The sequence below is a fragment of the Neurospora tetrasperma genome (genome assembly GCF_000213175.1).
Source record: "Neurospora tetrasperma FGSC 2508 unplaced genomic scaffold NEUTE1scaffold_2, whole genome shotgun sequence".
Classification (NCBI taxonomy): Eukaryota; Fungi; Ascomycota; class Sordariomycetes; order Sordariales; family Sordariaceae; genus Neurospora; species Neurospora tetrasperma.
The window spans coordinates 1161356-1181986 of NW_009799100.1; the positions used below are offsets into that span (position 1 = coordinate 1161356).

Genomic DNA, 20631 nt, shown 5'->3' on the forward strand with positions numbered 1-20631 from the left:
GGAAACAAAAAGGGGGAGAATAGAACACTCTGTATATGACAACCATCTGGTGCCATCCCGATCATAACTCAAGACCAAGAGGGGTGTTGTGGTTTGTGAGTGGTGCACTCAATAATGTGCCTCGTCAAAACTACAAATGTTACCGGAATTGCTGTAGCCCATGTATATAGGACATGTCGGAGAAGACAGAATCCTCGCCTACTGAAGAGAGCATCGAACAACAAACCAACACCGACATATGAATCGCTCCTACCAACGATCATGTGTCATGTCAAAGAGCCGTCGACATGATAACGAGTGACTAGGTACCTAGCAAATAGATTCGGACGAGTAACTTCGAGAAGAAGACAGGCGTTACCAATTGCTTTTTTAGACCGTAAATGCCAACACGCTTTGCTCTCTTTTCCACTTCTACTTGAAGAAACCTAGACTTCCACATATGACACCACCAGCAAAATACCACACATTATCTATACGCACGACTTTCTTTCTTTCTTTTTTTTTTTTTCTTTGTTTTTTTTTACCTCTCACGTTCTTATTTTCAAAATGTCTCACCCTCGCGCAAACATTTTGGTGGAATAATTTCGTCTGGAAGACAGTTAGACCCTTGCGAAGTCTGTGGTAGACCTGCAGTTTAAGATATGGGGGGGGACATGGCCCGAGAAGCCACGAGCTCAAGCAGTACCAATATAATCACGACTATGACTACAAAGACGGATACCAAGATTGATATGACCGGAACAGAGAGCCATATAACGACTATAGAGGGCAAGAAGTGAGCTTTCGGGCGATGGTTATTGTGCGGGGAAAAAAAGGAAAAAAAAATTAAAGATAAAAGATTAAAAAAAAAGATAAGGTCAATTTTGTTGCTGTCTCGAGACTCTGTTGTTGTTTCGACGCCGAACGAGCTGAGTAAGGAAGAGAAGATATGGTACATGCATTGCCACAGAGACTTTACATACTAATTGCTGTTGCCTACCAAAAAAAATATCAGAGGAAGCCCGCGGGGTTGCAACATGAACATGAACAGGATTCAAGGTGGAAAGAATGGGGGTGTGGCCCAGCAATCATCCAGATCTCTCGCTTGTCCAACGGAAAGCATCGACCTGTAAGGACACTGCTACACCACCCCTTCTCTTCAAATCTGGGAAAATAAAAGCCTGGAAAGAAGCAAAGAAAAAATCAAAGCGGCAATAACTAAGTGGTTACTTCATATCCAAATGAGCTTTGTACACCATTTCCAGAAAATGCCAAGTGCCCTAGGTCAACCTGCGACGCTTCCGCCATACCATATACCTTTTCCTGTTAAACAAAAGATACGCCTAATTACTGTTTCCCACTTGCACTACCTCATCGTACAAATTAGTGACAGATCCCATTACCTCACATTTTGTGTATCTCACTTCCTCATCATGGCAACCCTTGGACAAAACAGCACAGAATCTATGATCAAGGAGGCCCCTGACTCCTCGTTTTTCTTTGCGTCATCCCCACAGGCTTCAGTATCTTCCTTGCCGCCTTATCAACCTTGGCCGCTTCCGTCTTCTTGGGTCTTCCCGGGGCCCTCTTCACCGGCGATGCTGCACCATCAGCGCCGGCGCCATTACCATTCGCCTGCTCGGTCTTGGCCTTCTTCGCATCATGTTTCTCCGCCTCGTTGTCATCATAGTCCTCCTCGAAATCGTCCGCCTTTCTCTTTTTACTAGCAGCAAGGGCAGGGGCAGGGGCAGGAGCAGGAGCAGCCTTGGCGTCTTCCTTGGCTTGTGCGGTTTCCGAGGGAATGTTCTTGGTCTCCTTATCGCCCTCATTATCCTTTTTTGCTGCTCCAGTTACTCCGTTCGTGCCGTTCTCTCCCGATGGCGCAGCGGCTGCTGCTTCATCGGGGTTGGTCACCGCAGCCTCCTTTGCTTCGTCGACTTTCTTCTCGGTCTTGTCTTCGGTTGACTCCTTCTTGGCAGCCTTGTCTGGGTCCGGAGCCTTCATCCCCATAGACGAACCCGTCCCGGGGCCCTCACAGTCATCATCTCCCGAGATGTACTCTTCTATCAACGACTCCGGCACGCCGTCCATAGGAGGCACGGCATCATCGCGAGGGTTGTCGTGGTATTTTTCGGGAGACGGGTCGAAGATGGTGTGCGTCGGGGCGGAGGGAGTGGCGGACTCGAGGCCATGGAACTCGGAGCCAGCAGCGGTGGGCTCTAGAGCCATCTTTTGGGAGACGACCTCGTCTACGGTGGGGAAGCTTTTGGGTTTCTCGGCATCCTTCTTGTCGTCGGGATGAGCGTCGGTAGCGGGCTTGAGATTGTCGGTTGCCGCAGAAGGCTTACTTTCGGCGGTGGTGGTGGCGGCTTCCTTTTCCATTGGGACGGGGGCGGGGGCTGAGGCGGAGCCGGTGTCGTCTGGCTTGGTGGTGGCGGTGGTGGAGGGAACGGTGGGTTGCTGCTCAACTGTGTGATGAACGCCAAGAGGAAGAGGCGAGTTGTCAGTTTGAATGTAGCTTTGTGTTTAGGGGCAATTCCGGGGGTTTGATTGATAATCAGCTTCCGGAAGGGCAATGGTAAATCGAATGCTGATGTTGATGTTGGATAGGTGGTTATTGTCAAGGGCGATGGTGGTGGTGAAGGCGATGATATCGCGCGGGCGAATCAGAAGAGGAGCGCACAAGGGTTCGCCAATGCGCTCCGTGTAACGAGTAAGATGGCGCGCAACCGTATAGATCCGTCTCTTTGATCAAGAACTCGAAGCACCAGTTTAAAGCCTGAATCCAATTGTTTTTATGCAGAATATTGTGCTCGTGTCGCGAGGGTATCTCCAACTCACCTTCGTTGACTTGGGCGGACATTGTGATGGTTGAACGGCGGCGATGACGTAGTTCGGGAGGATACCGCGTAGACAGTAACAGTGGGTGCGCTGTGCGATTTGAGTGGTACACTAGAGGGAAGGCTTGGGCGGGTCTAGAATCTGGGGAAATGCGCAGGGGTGCGTTCGACGTTGAGATGTTATGATAACAAATGGTGATAGTGTAGTCGATGATGAACAGTACGCAAAAACGATGGATGATTGCAAGGTTGGAGATGAGTGTCTTCAAAGTCCAAGATGGAATTCAGTTGCAGGAGCAAGGTGAAGACAGTTCGTGGTGCCGTGGTCAGGAACAGCAAGATGGACCAGGACCGCGGTGGCTTCCAGGGTTCCCGTTGTGGGCTGGTGATGTGCACTGATCAACTGCGAGATCCCCCCATTCGTTCATCCAAGGCAGTTGCTGTTCCCTCGACGAATCAGAGGGCCAGATAGCCGGAACAATACGAGGCCCGGGAGCTAGTTGCTAGGTAGGTATTCAAAGTCCACATGCTTTTGCCTGCCTAGTTGGGCTGGGTTGTGGAAGCATTGATCACCACCACAAACCTTACCTACCTACTGGAGAACTGAACCCCTCCCCAGTTACGCAATGGGAAGATGCACCAGTGACTACTAGCACTTATCCGTTTACCACTACTATCTACCTCTACACTACACATCCAACGGCTTCGTTACGGCTTCATCTTCCAAGCGACAGTTGGGAAATACACGATATTCCTGCACATCTGATAAACCTATAAGCGCGGTTGCCGATTGTATAAGCAGGTAATGTGATCGATGTTTGAATCAAACATCAGAAAAGCAAAGCATCCCCACAAAAACTGAGCCTCATCACCCAGAGCCAAGTTGAAGCACTTACATATAGAGAAGGCTATAAGCCTTAAATGTTTCAAACTTGAAACCGGACCATACTAGCTTCCCGACCACCAACATCAATAACTCAAAGTTGAGTGTCCGTCTTTCATCCACTATATGTGACTCATCACACGGGTCTCAGAGCACTTGATCAGAATTCCTTATGTTGTCTGTGATGTCGTCTTGCTCGTTCTTCTGTCGGTGTTTACTCCACATAGTACACGTGTACATGTGAAGTTCGACAGTTGCCCCCGGCCGCCTATTAACCTTACCCCAACCCCGCGATTCCACCTGCCAACCAAATAGTTTCCATCCCATTGCGGCAGCCAAGCACAAGACCAAGATGGGCCAAGTCGGGCCAAGATAGGCGCCAAGAGAGATTCCCCGTCATCTTGGTCGCCACGTGAAGCATTTCGTGGATGAGATCCTTCCGACAACACCAAGGGTCCTATCAAAAGGGGGCTGTGTACATCCCTGGTCGGTGCTGGGCGTTCTCGGCCATCACATTCCATCGAATACATGCGGCGCAGCTACCGTCGACTACAAGCACGGAAACCCCACTCTTGCGTGATATGTAGTCTAAGTAAACAAACAACCTCATGCTCTGTCCGGCCTTCCAGAACGTCAAGTCTGTCACACCGTCCAGATTGACGCCAAGCCTTGGTGCCAAGGCCCATTGCTTCTGAGAATATCTATGCCAATGCTCGGCCGCGATATGTTGGTCCTATCACAGCCGGTTGCGGGAGAGGCTTCTCTTTGTCGAGTGCCCGCACCTTTGGGAACTTCGAAACCATATCATCTGAAGTTGAGCTCATCACGATCGCCACTCCCTTCCCGCCACTACAACAGGGTCTTATCAAGCCCAGCCCTGAAGCTCACTGGAGGAACTGCTCTGCCGCGCCCAAACCCTTCTTGGCCGGCTAGGATAAACCTCTTGGTGTTTGCTTGGCTGTCGTTATGCCCAGACATATTGCTGCGAGGGTTGACGGGTGGGTGGTTGAAGATGTTGGAGAAACCGGACCCAGCTTGACGGCACTGGGGAAAACCGATGGAGAAGCGGGCATGACGGCGATGCCCGCGTATGTACTTAAGAAAGTCATGTGCCCAACTTTTCGAGAACACTTGTTGATGTACCCCAAATCTCAACTTCCTGCCGCTCGGGAACAGGAACAGAAGAACCAACAATCCCAGTCTATAACTCTGCATTGCAGCAGACTGGTGCTCAGACCTCCAAGTTCCTGCAAAGACTCCTCGTCCTCCCAACGAGGCAACACATCTGTGAGCCGTCTCAGCTCAGACCGTAAACATTGATTTGTTGCGTTACCATCTCCACGACCTTGGCGACGACCCAGAGCACTGTTCCAAACACCATCGACCCCCATGCCATAATGGCAGAACCCCAATACCCCAAACATCCCTTCCTTCTCTCCGTACCAGAGGTTGAGAAGGCCCTCGACACACACATCGACAATGGTCTCTCAACGAACCAGGTGCCGAAGCTGCAGGAGCAGTATGGCGAGAACGAGTTGGACGTAGGCAACACCATTGCCTGGTATACCATCTTCATCAGACAGCTATGCAATGCCATGGTTTTGGTTCGTACCCCATTCCCCAAGCATTTCATGACGGGAGAGCTCAATGCTGACATCTGAACGTGATTGCTAGGTCTTGATTTTTGCCATGGCCCTGAGTTTTGGTGTCAAGGATTGGGTCGAAGCTGGCGTTCTCGCGGCTGTCATCATCCTCAATGTCGGAATCGGATTCTGGCAAGAATACCGCGCCGAAAAGAAGATGGACGCCCTTCGCGCCCTCTCCTCCCCCAGTGCTAGCGTACTCCGTGATGGCAAGACTTCTGTGATTCCAAAGTAAGTTGCCAAAATATCCGCCGAAAGAAGAACCGAACGGCCCGCTGACCTATAACCGTACCACAGCGCTCAGGTAGTTCCCGGTGATATCATCCTTCTCAAGATGGGCGACACCGTTCCTGCCGATCTCCGCATCTTCGAGGCCATGAACCTGACCTGTGATGAGTCCTCGTTGACAGGTGAAGCCGAACCTGTCGAGAAGATCACGACCAATGACATTATGGTTCCGGGCACCGAGAAGCCAGCACTCTCCGAAGGCGATCTTGGCATCGGTGATCGTATCAACATTGCGTACGCCACCACCATCGTTCGCAAGGGCCGTGGTCGCGGAATCGTTATTGCAACTGGCATGAAGACCGAAGTTGGTAAGATTGCTGCTTCCACCAACAAGAAGCAACGCAAGGCAGGTAGGTCGATGAGCACCAAGCATGGCCACCTCCAGCCGGTCAAGGGCGCTGGCTTGCGTACATGGGATTTCATCGGCAAATTCCTCGGTTTGACCGAAGGCACGCCGCTCCAGATCAAGCTGTCCAAGCTTGCGTATATCCTGTTCTTCTGCGCGATCTTCCTGGCCATCATCGTCTTTGCCGTCAACAAGTTCAATATCCCCACGGAGGTTATCCTGTATGCCATTTCAACTGGTATTGCTATCATCCCGGAGTCCCTGGTTGCTGTCTTGACCATGACCATGGTCGTGGCCACTGCTGTTATGAGAAAAGCCAACGTGGTGGTTCGAGATCTCTCTGCTCTCGAGGCCCTCGGAGGCGTGACCAACATTTGCTCCGACAAAACGGGCACGCTAACACAGGGAGCCATGATTGTCAAAAAGGCATGGCTTCCCCCGTCCAGCGTTTATACCGTCCGCGATTCCACCAACCCCAACAACCCAACCGAGGGCAAGGTAACTTTCTCTCCGGATGACACCAAGGCGAAGAAGGAAGAAAAGGAACGTGACTACGACCAGGAGAGAACTACCCAGGCCATCAAGTTTGATGTACCGGAAGGTGAGAAGGAAAAGCCGATGCAGCCCAAGGCATCGGAGATGGATGCCGAGGTCACTCCCGACCTCAGGTTGTTCCTTCATGCGACCGCGCTCTGCAACCTCGCCACGGTCCGGTATGACGAAGAGGCCGAGGGCTGGAAGACCACCGGAGAACCCACGGAAATTGCCATTCAAGTTTTCGCCCACCGGTTTGACCACGGAAAGAAGTCCCTCGAGGGCAAGGGCTGGAAGCAGGTTGCCGAGTTCCCCTTCGACAGCAGCATCAAGCGCATGTCAGTCGTCTACAATGCGCCTAAGGACAACGAGCTCGGGTATTCTCCCGAGAACAGCATCGTATTCACCAAGGGTGCCGTTGAGCGTGTCCTGGATCTGTGCTCCCACATTGGAACCGGCGACGACCAGCAGCCCATGTCCGAAGAGGTTAGGGATCGCATTCTGGACCAGATGACTGACTTTGCCTCCCAAGGCCAACGTGTCCTTGCCGTGGCGTACAAGCCGTGGGATGGAGAGTACTCTGCTCCGGATGAAGCCCACAAAGGCGATGATTCCGTCCGTGCTCAAGTTGAGGACAACCTGGTACTGCTTGGTCTCGTCGGCATCTACGACCCGCCCCGCCGTGAGACGACTGGTTCCATCAGCACGTGCGCCGAAGCTGGCATCAAGGTTCACATGCTCACGGGAGACCACCCGGAAACGGCCAAAGCCATCGCTAGGGAAATCGGCATCATTCCTCGCAACCTTGGCGTGCTGCCGGCGGGCGTGGCTGAGAGTGCCGTCATGAAAGCCACTGATTTCGACAAGCTGTCAGACGAAGAGATCGACAATTTGCAAGAGCTTCCCCTGGTTATTGCTCGTTGCGCCCCTGAAACCAAGACGAAAATGATCGAGGCCTTGAGACGGAGGGGAGCCTTCATGGCTATGACGGGTGACGGTGTTAACGATGCGCCATCGCTCAGCAGAGCGGACGTCGGTATTGCCATGGGATCTGGTTCGGATGTTGCCAAGTCTGCCGCCAAAATCGTGCTGACTGATGACAAGTTTAACAGTATCGTTGCTGCTATCCAGGAGGGCCGCCGCATGTTTGAGAACATCCAAAAGTTTATCCTCCACTTGTTGAGCAGCAACGTCGGCGAAGTCATCTTGCTCATTGCCGGTCTCGGGTTCCGCGACCAGGACGGATTCTCCGTCTTCCCCATCTCGCCTCTCGCCATTCTGTGGATCAACATGGTTACCTCCTCCTTCCCGGCCTTCGGCTTGAGCAAAGAGCCTGCCTCTCGGGAAGTGATGAGGAAGCCCCCGCACGACCGCAAGAGGGGTGTGTTCTCGAACCAGATCTTGTGGGACATGATCGTGTACGGCATTCTTATGGGGACCTGCACGCTCATGACCTTTATCATCGTCGTCTACGGCAAGTACGGCGGAGATCTGGGCAAGGACTGCAACCGCGGGTACAACGACACGTGCATCCCCGTATTCCGGGCCCGAGCCGCCGTGTTCGCCCTGCTGACCTGGCTGATCCTGCTTAGCGCCTGGGAGTTCAAGAGCATCCGCCGAAGCATGTTCCGCCTCGACCCGGACAACCACAAGAAGTTTGCCGTGTTCCACGACCTCTGGTCCAACAAGTTTTTGTTTTGGGCCGTCCTGATCGGCCTCGTTAGTGTTTTCCCCACCGTTTACATCCCCGGCCTGAACAGGAACGTGTTCAAGCACACCGACATTAGCTGGGAGTGGGGCGTTATCATCGGCATGTCGATTGTGTATGTGGTTGGTATTGAGTGCTGGAAGGCCGTCAAGCGCCACACTGGCATCCTGGATGACCACAAGGTGCCCAGGAGCGCCTGGAGCCAGGGTGACGATGGCGGAAAGAGAGAGCGGACCATGAGTTTCTCACTCTCTAGAAGCTTTGGGAGGACCAAGAGCTTCTTGGCCAGGACCATGACGAGCTCGACGGCAGGAAACCCTGCTGCCGATGATCTACGGGTCTAAATGGCGCATGTTGATGATGTTTTTTTTTTTTTTTTTTGGACCTTGTTGTGTTGGCTTTTGAGTGTTTTTGTTGCTGTTGTCGTTGTGTTTGCGACAGATACCCGGCCTCGGCTCGACTTGCGAGCACCTGGCTAACCAGTGGATGCCTGACGTCGTGGTGGTTAGACATTGCTATGCTTTTTTTTTTCCTTTTGATAGTTCGATGTTGACGAAGATGAGAGAAGACAAAAATGAGGGGAGGATTAACGAGGGCTAAAAACGAGTGTATGAATTTTCCTTTGATGTGATTCAGCTTTGATACCACGACCTTCCGGGCCTTGTTGCTCTAAGTGTTGTTTTTCTGCATATAGCGAAGAGGAAGTGAAGTGAGGATACTTCATGTCGTGCTATAAAATTGAACGAGTCGTCCAAAAACATGGTGCTTCCGTCGTTGTGATCTTGAGATGACCGGTGGTGTAATGTGTACTTCTTCTATGCTCACCTTGTGCCTGCCTGGAGGTACTTAGTCCAATACAGAGTTCTATGTCTTTACTAGCCGAAGAGCGTGATGCTCCATGAGATTGATCAGATTGCCTAGTTCACGTCTCTTCCTTGGTGGTGTTTCTCCTCCAGTATAGAAAAAAAAGGGGGCCCGTTCAGACGTCGGGAGCTTATCGATAAAGAAATCGGCATCACTTCAGGGGTAGAGGTACCTTGGTAGATTTCAGTGCAGCCCTGGCCCTGGCAGGCATTAATTACAGGGCAGGCACCACGTCGCCTAGCGCTTTTCCAGCGTAACAGCGACCGGGTCCCCTGAGCCAGCCCGCGTAAAGGACACCTCGAACCTCCACTGACTGACTGCATGAACGTGAGCCATCTTCCATCACCATCGACGGTAGATACCTTCCTCCATTCCTTAGGTTTATCTCGACAATTCAATTCCATCCATTCCTTCGTCGACAGCCGCTCGTTTTCTACAACTTCGATAATCTCGTAATAAGCAGTCACCATGGCTCCCACCAAGACCACCGGCAACGATGTGTACTCGGTCATCCTGCCGACCTTCAATGAACGCCAGAACCTCCCCATCATCACCTGGCTGCTCAACCGCACCTTTAGCGAGCAGTATGTCACTACCAGTCCAGTCTATTGCCTTACCTCATCCCAATTGGGTAATTTCCTTGATTACCAGTTACTAACTTGCTCTCAAAACCAGAAACATCGACTGGGAACTCGTAATTGTCGACGACGGCTCCCCCGACGGCACCCAAGATGTCGCCGCCCAGCTCGTCAAGCTCTACGCTCCCCATGTGCAACTGCAGACCCGCACAGGCAAGCTCGGCCTCGGTACCGCCTACGTCCACGGCCTCCAGTTCGCCAAGGGCAACTACATCATTATCATGGACGCCGACTTCAGCCACCACCCCAAGTTCATTCCCCAGATGATCGCCAAGCAGAAGGCCGGCAACTACGACATTGTCACGGGCACCCGCTATGCCGGCGACGGTGGTGTTTACGGCTGGGACCTCAAGCGCAAGCTTACCTCCAAGGGCGCCAACATTTTTGCCGACACCGTGCTGCGCCCTGGCGTGAGCGACTTGACCGGTTCATTCCGGTTGTACAAGAGGGACGTGCTGGAGAAGCTGTTCCAGAGCACGGAAATCCGTGGTTTCACCATGCAGATGGCTCTGGCTGTTACGGCCAAGTCCCAAGGCTTCTCGATCGCTGAGGTGCCCATCTCCTTCGTCGACAGAGTGTATGGCGACAGCAAGCTCGGCGGCGAGGAGATTGTGGAATATGCCAAGGGCGTTCTGCAGCTTTGGTGGTCCACGTAAACCGGACCAGGAATACCACAAGAAGAACATGAGGGGAACGGTCTTTCTTTCGAAATATATAAAAGCTAATGGCTGGGCTGGGCCGATGTACAAGTAAGGCTGGGATCTGGATTGCATGGCGTTTTTGTTCTCGTTCCGCGTACATATCTTTCTGGAGGGCTTCGCTAATTGACTGATGATTACGTTGAGTTTTTGGGCATGAATCATTCTGGATATCTTGCGCTCTACGCTACAACAACCCACAGCCTCAACTCGCTTAGCAATTCCTGCCGCCCGTCACACTGATAGTCTGTCCAGAAATGTACGAGCTCAGGGGCGAGGCAATGGCCAAGACAGCACTGGCAGCCTCAGTTGCTGAACCGGGCCTCCTGAGGGGGATATCTGCAAAGGGGACCGGTCCTCCAGCCTTCTGGGCATTCTGCTTCTGAGGAATACCCAAAGCAACCTTTTGACCATCAACCTCCACAAACGCACCAGCCTCCTTGTTGGCCGTCAACCGAGTCTCGATATGTCCAAAGGCAATGGTGTTCGCCCTGACACCGAAAGCCGGACCCCACTCCTTGGCTATCGTTTTGCTAAGGCCAACCACACCGGCCTTGGCCATGGCGTAGTTGAGCTGGCCAGCGTTGCCGTGCAGGCCCGAGGTGGAAGAGATGTTGATGATGTTGCGTGGCTCGCCGTCCTTGACGCGGAAGAAGGGAGCTGCTTCACGGGTGAGCTTGAAGGGGGCAGTACCGTGGAGGGCGATGATGGTCTCCCACTGCTTATCGGTCATCTGTTTCTGTGTTAGCATCAACAGCACCTTTTTCCCGATCAGAGATATTGTACCACCTTGTGAATGACGGCATCCCATGTGAAACCAGCATTGTTCACGATTATGTGAATCTTGCCATTGCCAAACTCCGCAGCCTTCTTCACCAGCTCCTTGATGTAGTCATCCTTGAGAAGGTCACCGGGAACAGAGATGGCCTTGCCTCCGCTGGCATTGATCCTATCCACAGTAGCTTGGGCTTTGGTGGCGTCGATGTCAGAAACAACAACCTTGGCTCCTTCGTTAGCGAAGAGTCTGGCACACTCGGCGCCGATGCCCTGGGCGACACCGGTGATGATGACTACTTGGCCGGCGAGAAGGCCTTGGGGGTAGTTGAGGTGGCTGGCGAATTGCTTTATCCTGTCCGCCATGGTGAAGTGATGGTCGAGTATCCTATACTTGCTCGGCGGGTTTGTGCCAGTGACAGAAACGCGTGAAACTGAAGCTTTGGTGAGAGGACCACAGGATCACCATTACTATGTGTACTACTTCAACATCTTCCAGGAAGGACAGAACCCAGCCGAGGTACATCTCCAGTCGACCATCCCAATCGGCTTCTTCTTATCCCCTACTTACCTAATACCCCGCATATTGAACTGAAGGTTGCAAATGTCATCTCATCGACGCTTAACCCTTCCCGTCTTGTTGTTCGTTTTTAGATGGAAGAGGAAGGGACTGAGCATTGGTTTCAAATATTCTTGTCCAAATGTCTGCGGACTCAAGATACAATAGCGTTCAGATTCAAAACGAATTACCATCATCCACCAGATACTTCCCATGTCTGAAGACGACAATACAATAGACAAATCAAACATGACCGGATCACGGCAGTTGTTGCCGTGGAAATGGTTCCCCAGAGGCCATCAGGGTGTCAAGGCACGACCCGGCACGCAACAGAGCACCCCTGCCACAGCGTGGGGAAGCCGCTGTGCTGCCCCGCAACCCATTGCGGGACATGCCTTCCAGCAGCGACTCCATCTGATTCCCTTGTGACAGTGACACAAGCGGAATTCGCGATAAACAATACTGGATTTAGCTCTCGACATCCAAAACCAACAAAACACCACAAGAAACATCGACAGAGATGCAGAGAAATAAGGCCGGAAGAACGTCCTCGGGGCATCAGTTCTCACGACTCAAGCCCGCAGAGATTGATCCTTTGGCCGAATACGGCCTCCCCTCAAAGGGAGAGAAGAGGTGATGATACTCTACCCCATCTCTCGCTCCAAGTAGCTCACCTTGCTCTTACAATGAATGCTGACATCATCAACCCCAAACCAAACAGACTTCTCAACCACAAGACCCAAGAAGCCTACTACTCCAAAATTGCCGAGCGTTATCTCGCCTTCTGCACCGACGCCGGCGACCGCGACTCTCTCCAAAAGCAGTTCTCCCGTCTAGCCCTCGGCGAGACCACCAGCACTAACACGTCAACACCGCTTCTCCCAGCCGGCTCAACATCAGCACCGCCATCATCCTCCTCCTCCCACTCCCACGAATCTTCCACACCCCAACTTCCCCCACCCTCTGACCTCTCCCAAATTCTCTCCGCCCTCCGCAAGCTCCGTGAAGCCCTCGTCGCCTCCTCACGCCTCGACGACTTCACCACACAAGTCTACCTTTTCGCCGTGCGCCTAGGCATTCTCTCTTCCTCCTTCGAGACCTACCTCCCTTCTCTTCTCTACCTCCTGCGCGTCATTCACCGCTCTCCCACGCACCCCTTGACGTCCGTCGAATATCACGAGGTTGTGTCCTATCTTGTACTGGACACAGCCTGTCGCCGGGGGGACCTGGCCGAGGCATATGCGCTGAGGAATCGGTATAAATTGAGAGACCCCAAAGTGGATGCTACGCTGAAAGCGCTGGTGACGGATGATTGGGTGAGTTGGAGACGGACCAAGAGAGCTGTGGATGGGTACAGAGTCAAGTTGATGGAGTTTGCGGAGCCGGGGATGAGAGGACATGTTCTGAAGGCGTTTGGGAGGGCGTATTTGAGTGTGGGGGTGGAGTATTTGGAGGAGACGATGGGGATGAAGTGGGAGGACATGGTGGAGCGGTTTGGGGTCGGGTGGGAGTTGAACAATGGACGGGTGGTGATTAGGAAGATTGGGGGGAAGACGCAGTGAGGTGGGAGGTAGTTTGGGTGGTAGTGGTGGTTGAAGTAATGGGAGGGTTGTGGCCAGGACACAAACGGGTGTGAAGCCGTGGGTGGTGAAAGCCCGAGGATGGGATAAGAAGTGGATCACGGCTCGGGAGAGGTTGCGAGTTGGCGAGCGTGCTTTCTTTATGGTGCGCTACATTTACTTGATACCCCTTTTTATTTGCTATCACGTCTGAGGCTTCGTACAAGTCGAGGTGCAGGGCTGTTGGTTGTGCGACTGCACTGAGCTCCTGGTGTATTCTTGTTGCCAGTTACCATTGGTTTCTTCATATCAGTTGCCGTCCTACGATCCTACGAGGACAAGCAGCTGATTTAACCGACAGCACACGTGGGGAGGGGGTTGACTTCAAGCTTGCTCGCTCGATGAGTGAGTGGTCACACAAGCATTGTATAGCGGTACTTGATCGAAGTTGCCGTGGTATTAACATTTCATTATATCGTATCTTTTGCTTCATGCATATCCAAGTCCCGTCACTTCACCATGACCATTACATTATACAGTATTTCCAAAACCATATTCACCCCTTAAAGAAGGGCAACGGCAGCCATGAGACCACCAATGGCACCAAGACCGGCAGCGGCAGTCTGTCTGGGGCCGGGGTTACTGGTGTGAGTGCTGGTAGCCGCGCTGCTGGCAGCGCTCTCAATGCTGCTAACGGCCGAGGACACGGCGGCGCTGTTGGAACCAGTGACAGTAGTGGCAGCAGCGGTACCGGTACCAGTGGTGACTACGGCGGTAGCGGAAGCGCTGCCACCGGTGGTGGCGGTGGCAGCGACGGTCGCGCAGGTGGCCTTGGTAGGGAAGTTTGTGGCACCGTTGTTCTTGCAGAACTATTTCAAGGTGATGTTAGAAGCCTGATCTGACCTGCTTCGCGATGATCTGTATATGGAGGACGTCAAAAACTTACAGTGGAAGCAAAACCGGCGGCAGCATCAATATCGCTGGCCGAGCACTTCTCCAGAAGGCAGCATTGGATGTCCTTGATGAAGGTCTCGTCCGTGCAGATGCACTTGGGGTCGCGACCGCAGTTACCGATGCCGTTGGTGAGGTAAGGGGTGGCACATTCGGTCTGTTTGTTTATGGGTTGTTAATAATGTTCATTCCGTTATTCAAGGGGCCAAGATCAAAAGACTGGAGGCGAAGAAGGTGGAAATTGGTAAACTTACAGCGCAAGGTGGGAGGTTACCAAGGTCCTGGGCAGCAGCGAAGCTGGCGAAAGCGAGGGAGAAAAGGGCAGCGGTGACCTTCATGTTTGCGGTGTTTGTGATGGTGATGGTGTTTTGGTGGTTGGATTGGACGTTATTATGAAAAGAGGAAACGGAGCAGGATGAATCACAAGAAGAGAGACAAGAAAGAAGAAGAAGCAGAATGTACAACACGATCGGGAATGGACATCCTCGTCATATATGTCACTCTCTCTCCTCCAATTGGCGATGTCCATTGAAGAGGCGCCAATCAACGCCCCTAGAGTGGTAGCGATGGCCGCGAACCCCTGGCAGCTCGCCTGGCCACTCGATCCAAGCCAGGATGGAGGAGGTACCTGACCAAAGTGGTAGCACTAGTGGAAGCCAATGAGAAGCTTGAATTGAGCTAAGCAACGTGGTGAGAGATCAGGCAGCCGTTGTGTTGGAACTCGCTCGTTTCCTTTTCGAAAAGGTGAAATGTGCTTAATGTGTATTTACCCGCCCCTTAAACTTTGTACACTATACTAGAGCGGAGGACGTGAGCCGTGTTACCTGGAAACCTTAACTGTGTATTTCCGATAATGTTGTGATGGAAAACAGGAAAGCAAAGGAAAGCGAACCCACAATGACCACTGGGACTGCTGATCGGGCCCGGAGTTACTCCCTCGAACGTCTCACCTCGTAGGGATCTTACTCTTTGATAGGAGACCAGCTGGCATCCGATCTTCGGTATCTGAGCTTGGCTGTGTCTACTTAGCCGCAGTTTCCTCGAAGCCAAAAGGATTGTCTTTACGCATAAACCTCGGCGCAGTTTGTTCCCCGTTCTTTTCAAACCTCGAGAATCGCAACTATCCGCAAAGGACTTCCAAAACTATCTGTTGAAAAGCTTACAAGCAACCATCAACATCACCACTACACTACTACAGTAGAAACCCCTGCTTTTGCTAATAATCCCGGCAGCCAGATTTTTTAGCAAAAGGGGGGGTTTTGCAAAAGAGGGTGCTCACGCACAGACCAGACATGAGCCTCTTGGCCATTAGAAGCCCACTGATGGACCAAAAAAGTGGGCCAAACGTGGGTCACTTAAGCCAGTTGCCCCCCCGATACAAGAGTATAAGTGCTCTCTCCCACCAAAATCTAACCCCTGCTTTTGCTAATCCGGGCCACCAGCGTTGCAATTAGCAGTTTGCAGTCCTAGCCACCAGAGGGAATGCGGGCAGTGGAAATCCTTAGCAAAAGGGGGGGTTAGCAAAAGCAGGGGTTTCTACTGTACCAGGGTGCCCACGTGCCGGGTTATGCCCTGTTCACCATCGGGGAAGATGATGGACACCAACTCCGCTGCACACAGCACCAATAGAACGGTGGCGAGAGCCCACAACAGACCAAAGTCAAGCTTTCAGGGGCTGGTTCCGGGGTCGGTGCAGTCCCCAGATTCTTTGTCGCGGGTTGCTGATCATCCGAGGCTGAATCAAATATGTTGAGAAACCGCAGTCGGTCAAGATGGCGGTGGGTTCACTTGGCTGTCAAGCACATTATGGGTATTGACAGAGCGAACACATAGCTGCCTTAATGGGAGAAGAGCGGTATCTCGAAAAGTAAAACCAAAATCATGGTGTTGGGAACCATCACCAGATCCGGCACTCTCATGAGATTTTGGTGGCTGACATCGGCGATACTTTTCCCGCCAAGACACACAGACACTCGGTGATATTGGCCAGTAAGCTCCGAACCAGGCGTGTGAAAAGCCCTGGAAAAGGTAACCTTGGGTTTCAGCAGCGAGCTGGAAGGCCAGTCAGAGACAGTTCTCGTCTCCTCGAAATTTCCACTGCCTCTTGACTGCGCCCAACTCGTTGGTTACCATCCACTTGTCAAAGCCAAATCAACACTTGCTTACGTGCAAGTAGACGAGGCATCTGTCGACGTTCATTATCGCATTTGCTTATCTCATTGTGATTTTTTTGCGGGTTTCATTGCTTCAGTTCAACTACCTTGACGGCACGAGCCGCGACCAAAAGAATCAGTCGGTCTTGATCGCGATGCCACTTACACCTTGAAAGCTTCTTGAGCTCTTTATCCAATTTGTTACACACACTGAATCCTACCCGTAGAGGTACCCAGGCGTGTCAGATACCGAGGCACAAGATGGGATTGGGAATTCTCGAGGACCGAGTCCTTGAACATGTCCCTGGTGTGTGAAGATGTTCATAGTTCTCGAGCCTTCAGCAACTCGGACGACCTGTGTACTAACTAGCCAATCTATCAGGGACAACACAGTATTTCGATGACCCAGAGAGACCACAATATGCCACCGACGGCGCCCATGAACATCTCAAGTGCGACCGAAGCGGCCCAGTGCCCATCGTCCTGGTCCCTCAACCAACAGATGATCCAAATGATCCTTTGAACTGGCCGCTCTGGCGCCGCGACCTCATCACCCTCGTCCTCTCCATCACTTCGGTCTTCGCCACCGCCTTAGGCCCTATCCTCGCTGCCGACACTGTACTCCTTGTCAGCACCCTGAAAGATGTCACCTTTGTCAAGGCTTCCCTCCTCACTGGTTATTTCCTCCTTGGTTGCGGCGCGAGTGCCTTTCTATTTGTCCCGTCCAGTCGTATATGGGGCAAAAGACATTTATTTGTCCTAGGCACGATTCTATTGATTGTCACCAGCATTTGGACAGCTGCTTCGGGCAATAAAAGCTACACGAACTTTCTATGGTCGAGGATCTTCCAGGGCGTTGCGGCCGCCCCCTTCGAATCCCTCGTCAACGCGGCCGTTGGCGACCTGTACTTTGTCCATGAGCGTGGCAAGCGCATGGCCTTCACCAACCTGGCGGTCTTTGGCGGTGCCTTCTTCACCCCCATTCTAGTCGGCAAGATCAGCAACGACATGGGCTGGCAATGGACCTTTTGGTTCGTCGCCATCTTCTCTGGCGTGTGTCTCCCGGCTGTCTACTTGTTCTGTCCCGAGACCGCCTACCGTCGTGACCCGACACCGCGCTTCTCGGCAACGAAGAAAGACGATGATGCCCCCAAAGATCGTGGGCTTGACCAGGAGCAGGAGCAGGAACTCAAACAACACCCAGCTCCCTCCCACCAAACCTCCACCGACAGCACCACCGCCCCCAAGGACGAAGAACACATCCATACAGCAACGGAAGCCCCTGCCTCCTCAACTGGCGCTCCCAACACCACCACCCCACCAAAATCCACATTCGTCCAATCCCTCGCCCTCTTCAACGGCCGCAAATCCTCCGACTCCTTCTGGAAACTCACCCTCCGGCCCCTCCCTCTCCTCCTGCACCCGGCCTTCCTCTGGGCTTGCCTGATTCAAGGCCTTCTCATCGGCTGGACCGTCTTCATCGGCGTGCTCATGGCCTTCTTCTTCATCTCCGTTCCCTTGTGGTGGGACGAAGTACAAACGGGGTACGCCTACACCGGTGCCTTTGTCGGGGCATTGATCGGCTTCGCTATCGCTGGTGGACTATCTGATTGGTCGGCGCGGTTGATGACCAAGTGGAACGGGGGTGTCTATGAGCCGGAATTTAGGCTGGTTTTGGTGATTCCGCAGATGGTGCTGGGCTGTGCGGGGCTGTATGGGTTTGGGATTACGTTGGATGGGATGTTGTACGGCAAGTATCATTATGCGGTGCCGTTGACTTTCTTTGGGCTGGAGGTCGCGGGGATGGTGATTGGTGCGGTGGCGGGGAGTCTTTATATTGTCGATGCTTATCGTGAGTATCTCTTCTTCTTCTTGTGCTGCTGGAGTGGTGGTTGTTTGGTGGCGAGACTTCTTTGGCTGGTGTACTGATTGCTGACTGACTTGACTTTCAAAAAACAGGTGACATCGTGATTGAAGGCTTTACGGCTATGATCATCTTCAAGAACTTCTTCAGCTTCGCGTTGACGTTCAAAGCGTGGCCTTGGCTCATCCAGAGCAGTGTTAAAGCTGCGAAGATCTTCAATGCCTTGGGAAGTGTGCAGCTGGTTGTTTGCTTGCTTACGATTCCGCTTTGTAAGTTGATCGAACAACTTGGGAATGTGAATGGACCACTCACTGATTTTTTGCTGCTCAGATATCTACGGAAAGCGTTTGCGCAGCTTCTCTTATCGCCACGATATTCTGGAGCTTTGCCATTTGCGATAGCCGGCTGGCGGCACCATTATAGTATACGATTTAATTTTTAATATGATACCCTCGTTTTTTGTGTTGTACGCTGTGATGGAAGAGAAGATGTGGAGAAGTGTTCACGAAGGATTTTCGGGGTATGAGACACTCGCAGGAATCAAATACACAATCACTCCATCCCTTACGGCCATCAACATTATTTAAGAATCTTTATTTGATTTCGTCCCAAGCGAGTAGCTGCTGTTCACTCCCTGAACTCCCCCCTTTTGCTCGCTATTTTCTCATAACATATCATGTCATCATATCAGCATCAACGTCGACAACTACCCCAACCGTCCCCTCCGATTTAAGCCTTCTGAGTAGACGAAGTATCCGAAAAGCTAGTCTTGCCAGCCGGAACCTGGAAAACTTCACTGGGATCCTGCTTTCTCCTCTTAGTCAACCTCAGTCCACCTACGCCCAAGATCAGAGCCTGCAGACCAAGCACCACACCCAGGGTAACCATAGCACCAATAACACCAGCAACAGCATTGCTCATTCCACTGCCACTCTTAGCAGCAGCAGCAACACCAGCGGACTCCGCAGGGTAGTAATCAGCACACTCTCCCGTCTTCTCTCCACAAGCATCGCACCATTCCTTGCTGCCTCCCTCGAGCGCAATCTTGTTCATCTCGCTCACAAAAGTCGTCCACGGCAACTCCGTCTTGTCCTGGCCGAACAAGGGGTATACCTTGGCGGGGTTGCTGTCCGAGGCAGTACCGTTGGCGAACAAGAAACGGACAGAGACCTCGTTCTCCGAAGGAGAAGAGGAAGAAGAAGTAGTAAAAAGCTCAAAAGTCATGGAGCTGGCATAGTCGACAATGGCGGTGAAGTCCGGCGACACGGAAGGAAGCTGAGAGAGGCCGAAGAAGGAGCCGAAAGTGCCGTAGGGGCCGAATTGGATGTTAAGCTTTTGAGAAGAAGAAGAAGAGATGGAGGAGTTGAGGGTGGAGACAATGTGCGACGCCAAGACGGAGCCGGCGACGGCGCGGATGGGCGACGAGGCATTGTAGCCGAGACCGAACTCGTGGATGTTGGCGAGGTCGGAGAGGGTTTGGAGGTTAGAAGGGGTGAGAAGGTTGGAGGAAGGGATGGAGGCGTTGTGGATGGTGGAGACGTGGATGTAGTCGAAGACTGTTGACGGTTAGCTTCAGGCGAACAGGCTGAGGGGAGGAGTAAAATGAGTACGTACTGCTATAAGCGTTCTTGAAGGTGGCACTCTCGCTGGGGAAGGTTGACTCATAAACAGGCAACAAGCTCTGGTAGAACTCCTTGGTGCTCCCCAGAAGCTCGAGGTACTCCTTGCTCTGGAAATACGCCTGGCTGCTGTTCACGGCAGCTGGACACCCGCTGTTTCCCTGCAGCCAGGCACTAGACTCGGCCTGGTTGCTGCCGCGGCTCGTCACTGTCGCAGAGTTGACGGGAATGTACTGGTATCCGCTCAGAGGAGCTTCGATCGTGGTGCCATTGGCGAGCTTCTGAGAGTTGACAGAGCCAGCAGGAGGGTACAAGCCCTGGAGGAAAAAGCCAGCGCTACCCTGGAGAACATTGTCGGCGGGCGCAGTGACGGCGAGCTCAGTGAGATCGGCGAGGTCGGACGAGATGCCGTTGATGCGGGTGGAGGACTTCTCGTCGATGTAGCGGGAGCGATACCAAGAGCCGGAGAGGTAGACTTGCTCAGCACCGAGAGCAGTAAGCTTCGTTGGAGAGTAGGCCTTGGTGGTGCGGTCACCGTGGCGGCTGAAGATGTAGGCACCGAGGATGGTCTCGGCAGCCGTAGCCGCGGGGATGGAGGCGAGAAGAAGAGCCTTGGTGTGCATGGTGACTGACGGGTGGTATTGTCCCGAACTTCCGAGATGTGATGACCTATGCGATGGATGAAACCCCCAGTGAAAGGCTTGGACAAGAAAAGGAGAGGAACAGTTTCT

The 20631-nt window shown here is 52.7% G+C and overlaps 7 protein-coding genes across 7 annotated transcripts; 4 read left to right on the forward strand and 3 right to left on the reverse strand.

Annotated features, from left to right (window-relative positions):
- Positions 1–1449: 1449 nt before the first annotated feature.
- NEUTE1DRAFT_144928 (uncharacterized protein) lies at positions 1450–2842 on the reverse strand (the record flags this gene model as incomplete). The annotated part of the gene is made up of 2 exons (XM_009850793.1): positions 1450–2447; positions 2821–2842. 2 exons carry the CDS (start codon positions 2840–2842, stop codon positions 1450–1452), a joined length of 1020 nt encoding a protein of 339 aa, XP_009849095.1.
- A 2257-nt stretch (positions 2843–5099) lies between these two features.
- Positions 5100–8565, forward strand: NEUTE1DRAFT_144929 (uncharacterized protein; the record flags this gene model as incomplete). Its single annotated transcript, XM_009850794.1, has 3 exons — positions 5100–5306; positions 5377–5576; positions 5643–8565. The coding sequence occupies 3 exons, from the start codon at positions 5100–5102 to the stop codon at positions 8563–8565; spliced, it is 3330 nt and encodes a 1109-aa protein (XP_009849096.1).
- An 856-nt stretch (positions 8566–9421) lies between these two features.
- Positions 9422–11198, forward strand: NEUTE1DRAFT_120718 (dolichol-phosphate mannosyltransferase; the record flags this gene model as incomplete). Its single annotated transcript, XM_009850795.1, has 2 exons — positions 9422–9669; positions 9761–11198. The coding sequence occupies 2 exons, from the start codon at positions 9554–9556 to the stop codon at positions 10377–10379; spliced, it is 735 nt and encodes a 244-aa protein (XP_009849097.1).
- Positions 11199–12256: 1058 nt separating this feature from the next.
- On the forward strand, positions 12257–13316 carry NEUTE1DRAFT_78189 (uncharacterized protein; the record flags this gene model as incomplete). Its single annotated transcript, XM_009850796.1, has 2 exons — positions 12257–12387; positions 12476–13316. The coding sequence occupies 2 exons, from the start codon at positions 12275–12277 to the stop codon at positions 13314–13316; spliced, it is 954 nt and encodes a 317-aa protein (XP_009849098.1).
- Positions 13317–13532: 216 nt separating this feature from the next.
- On the reverse strand, positions 13533–14718 carry NEUTE1DRAFT_116257 (uncharacterized protein; the record flags this gene model as incomplete). The annotated part of the gene is made up of 3 exons (XM_009850797.1): positions 13533–14182; positions 14260–14421; positions 14519–14718. The coding sequence occupies 3 exons, from the start codon at positions 14600–14602 to the stop codon at positions 13877–13879; spliced, it is 552 nt and encodes a 183-aa protein (XP_009849099.1).
- A 1938-nt stretch (positions 14719–16656) lies between these two features.
- On the forward strand, positions 16657–18769 carry NEUTE1DRAFT_128330 (uncharacterized protein; the record flags this gene model as incomplete). The annotated part of the gene is made up of 4 exons (XM_009850798.1): positions 16657–16724; positions 16788–18269; positions 18377–18550; positions 18612–18769. 4 exons carry the CDS (start codon positions 16679–16681, stop codon positions 18680–18682), a joined length of 1773 nt encoding a protein of 590 aa, XP_009849100.1.
- A 79-nt stretch (positions 18770–18848) lies between these two features.
- Positions 18849–20582, reverse strand: NEUTE1DRAFT_94154 (uncharacterized protein; the record flags this gene model as incomplete). The annotated part of the gene is made up of 2 exons (XM_009850799.1): positions 18849–19837; positions 19896–20582. 2 exons carry the CDS (start codon positions 20521–20523, stop codon positions 19011–19013), a joined length of 1455 nt encoding a protein of 484 aa, XP_009849101.1.
- Positions 20583–20631: the final 49 nt, after the last annotated feature.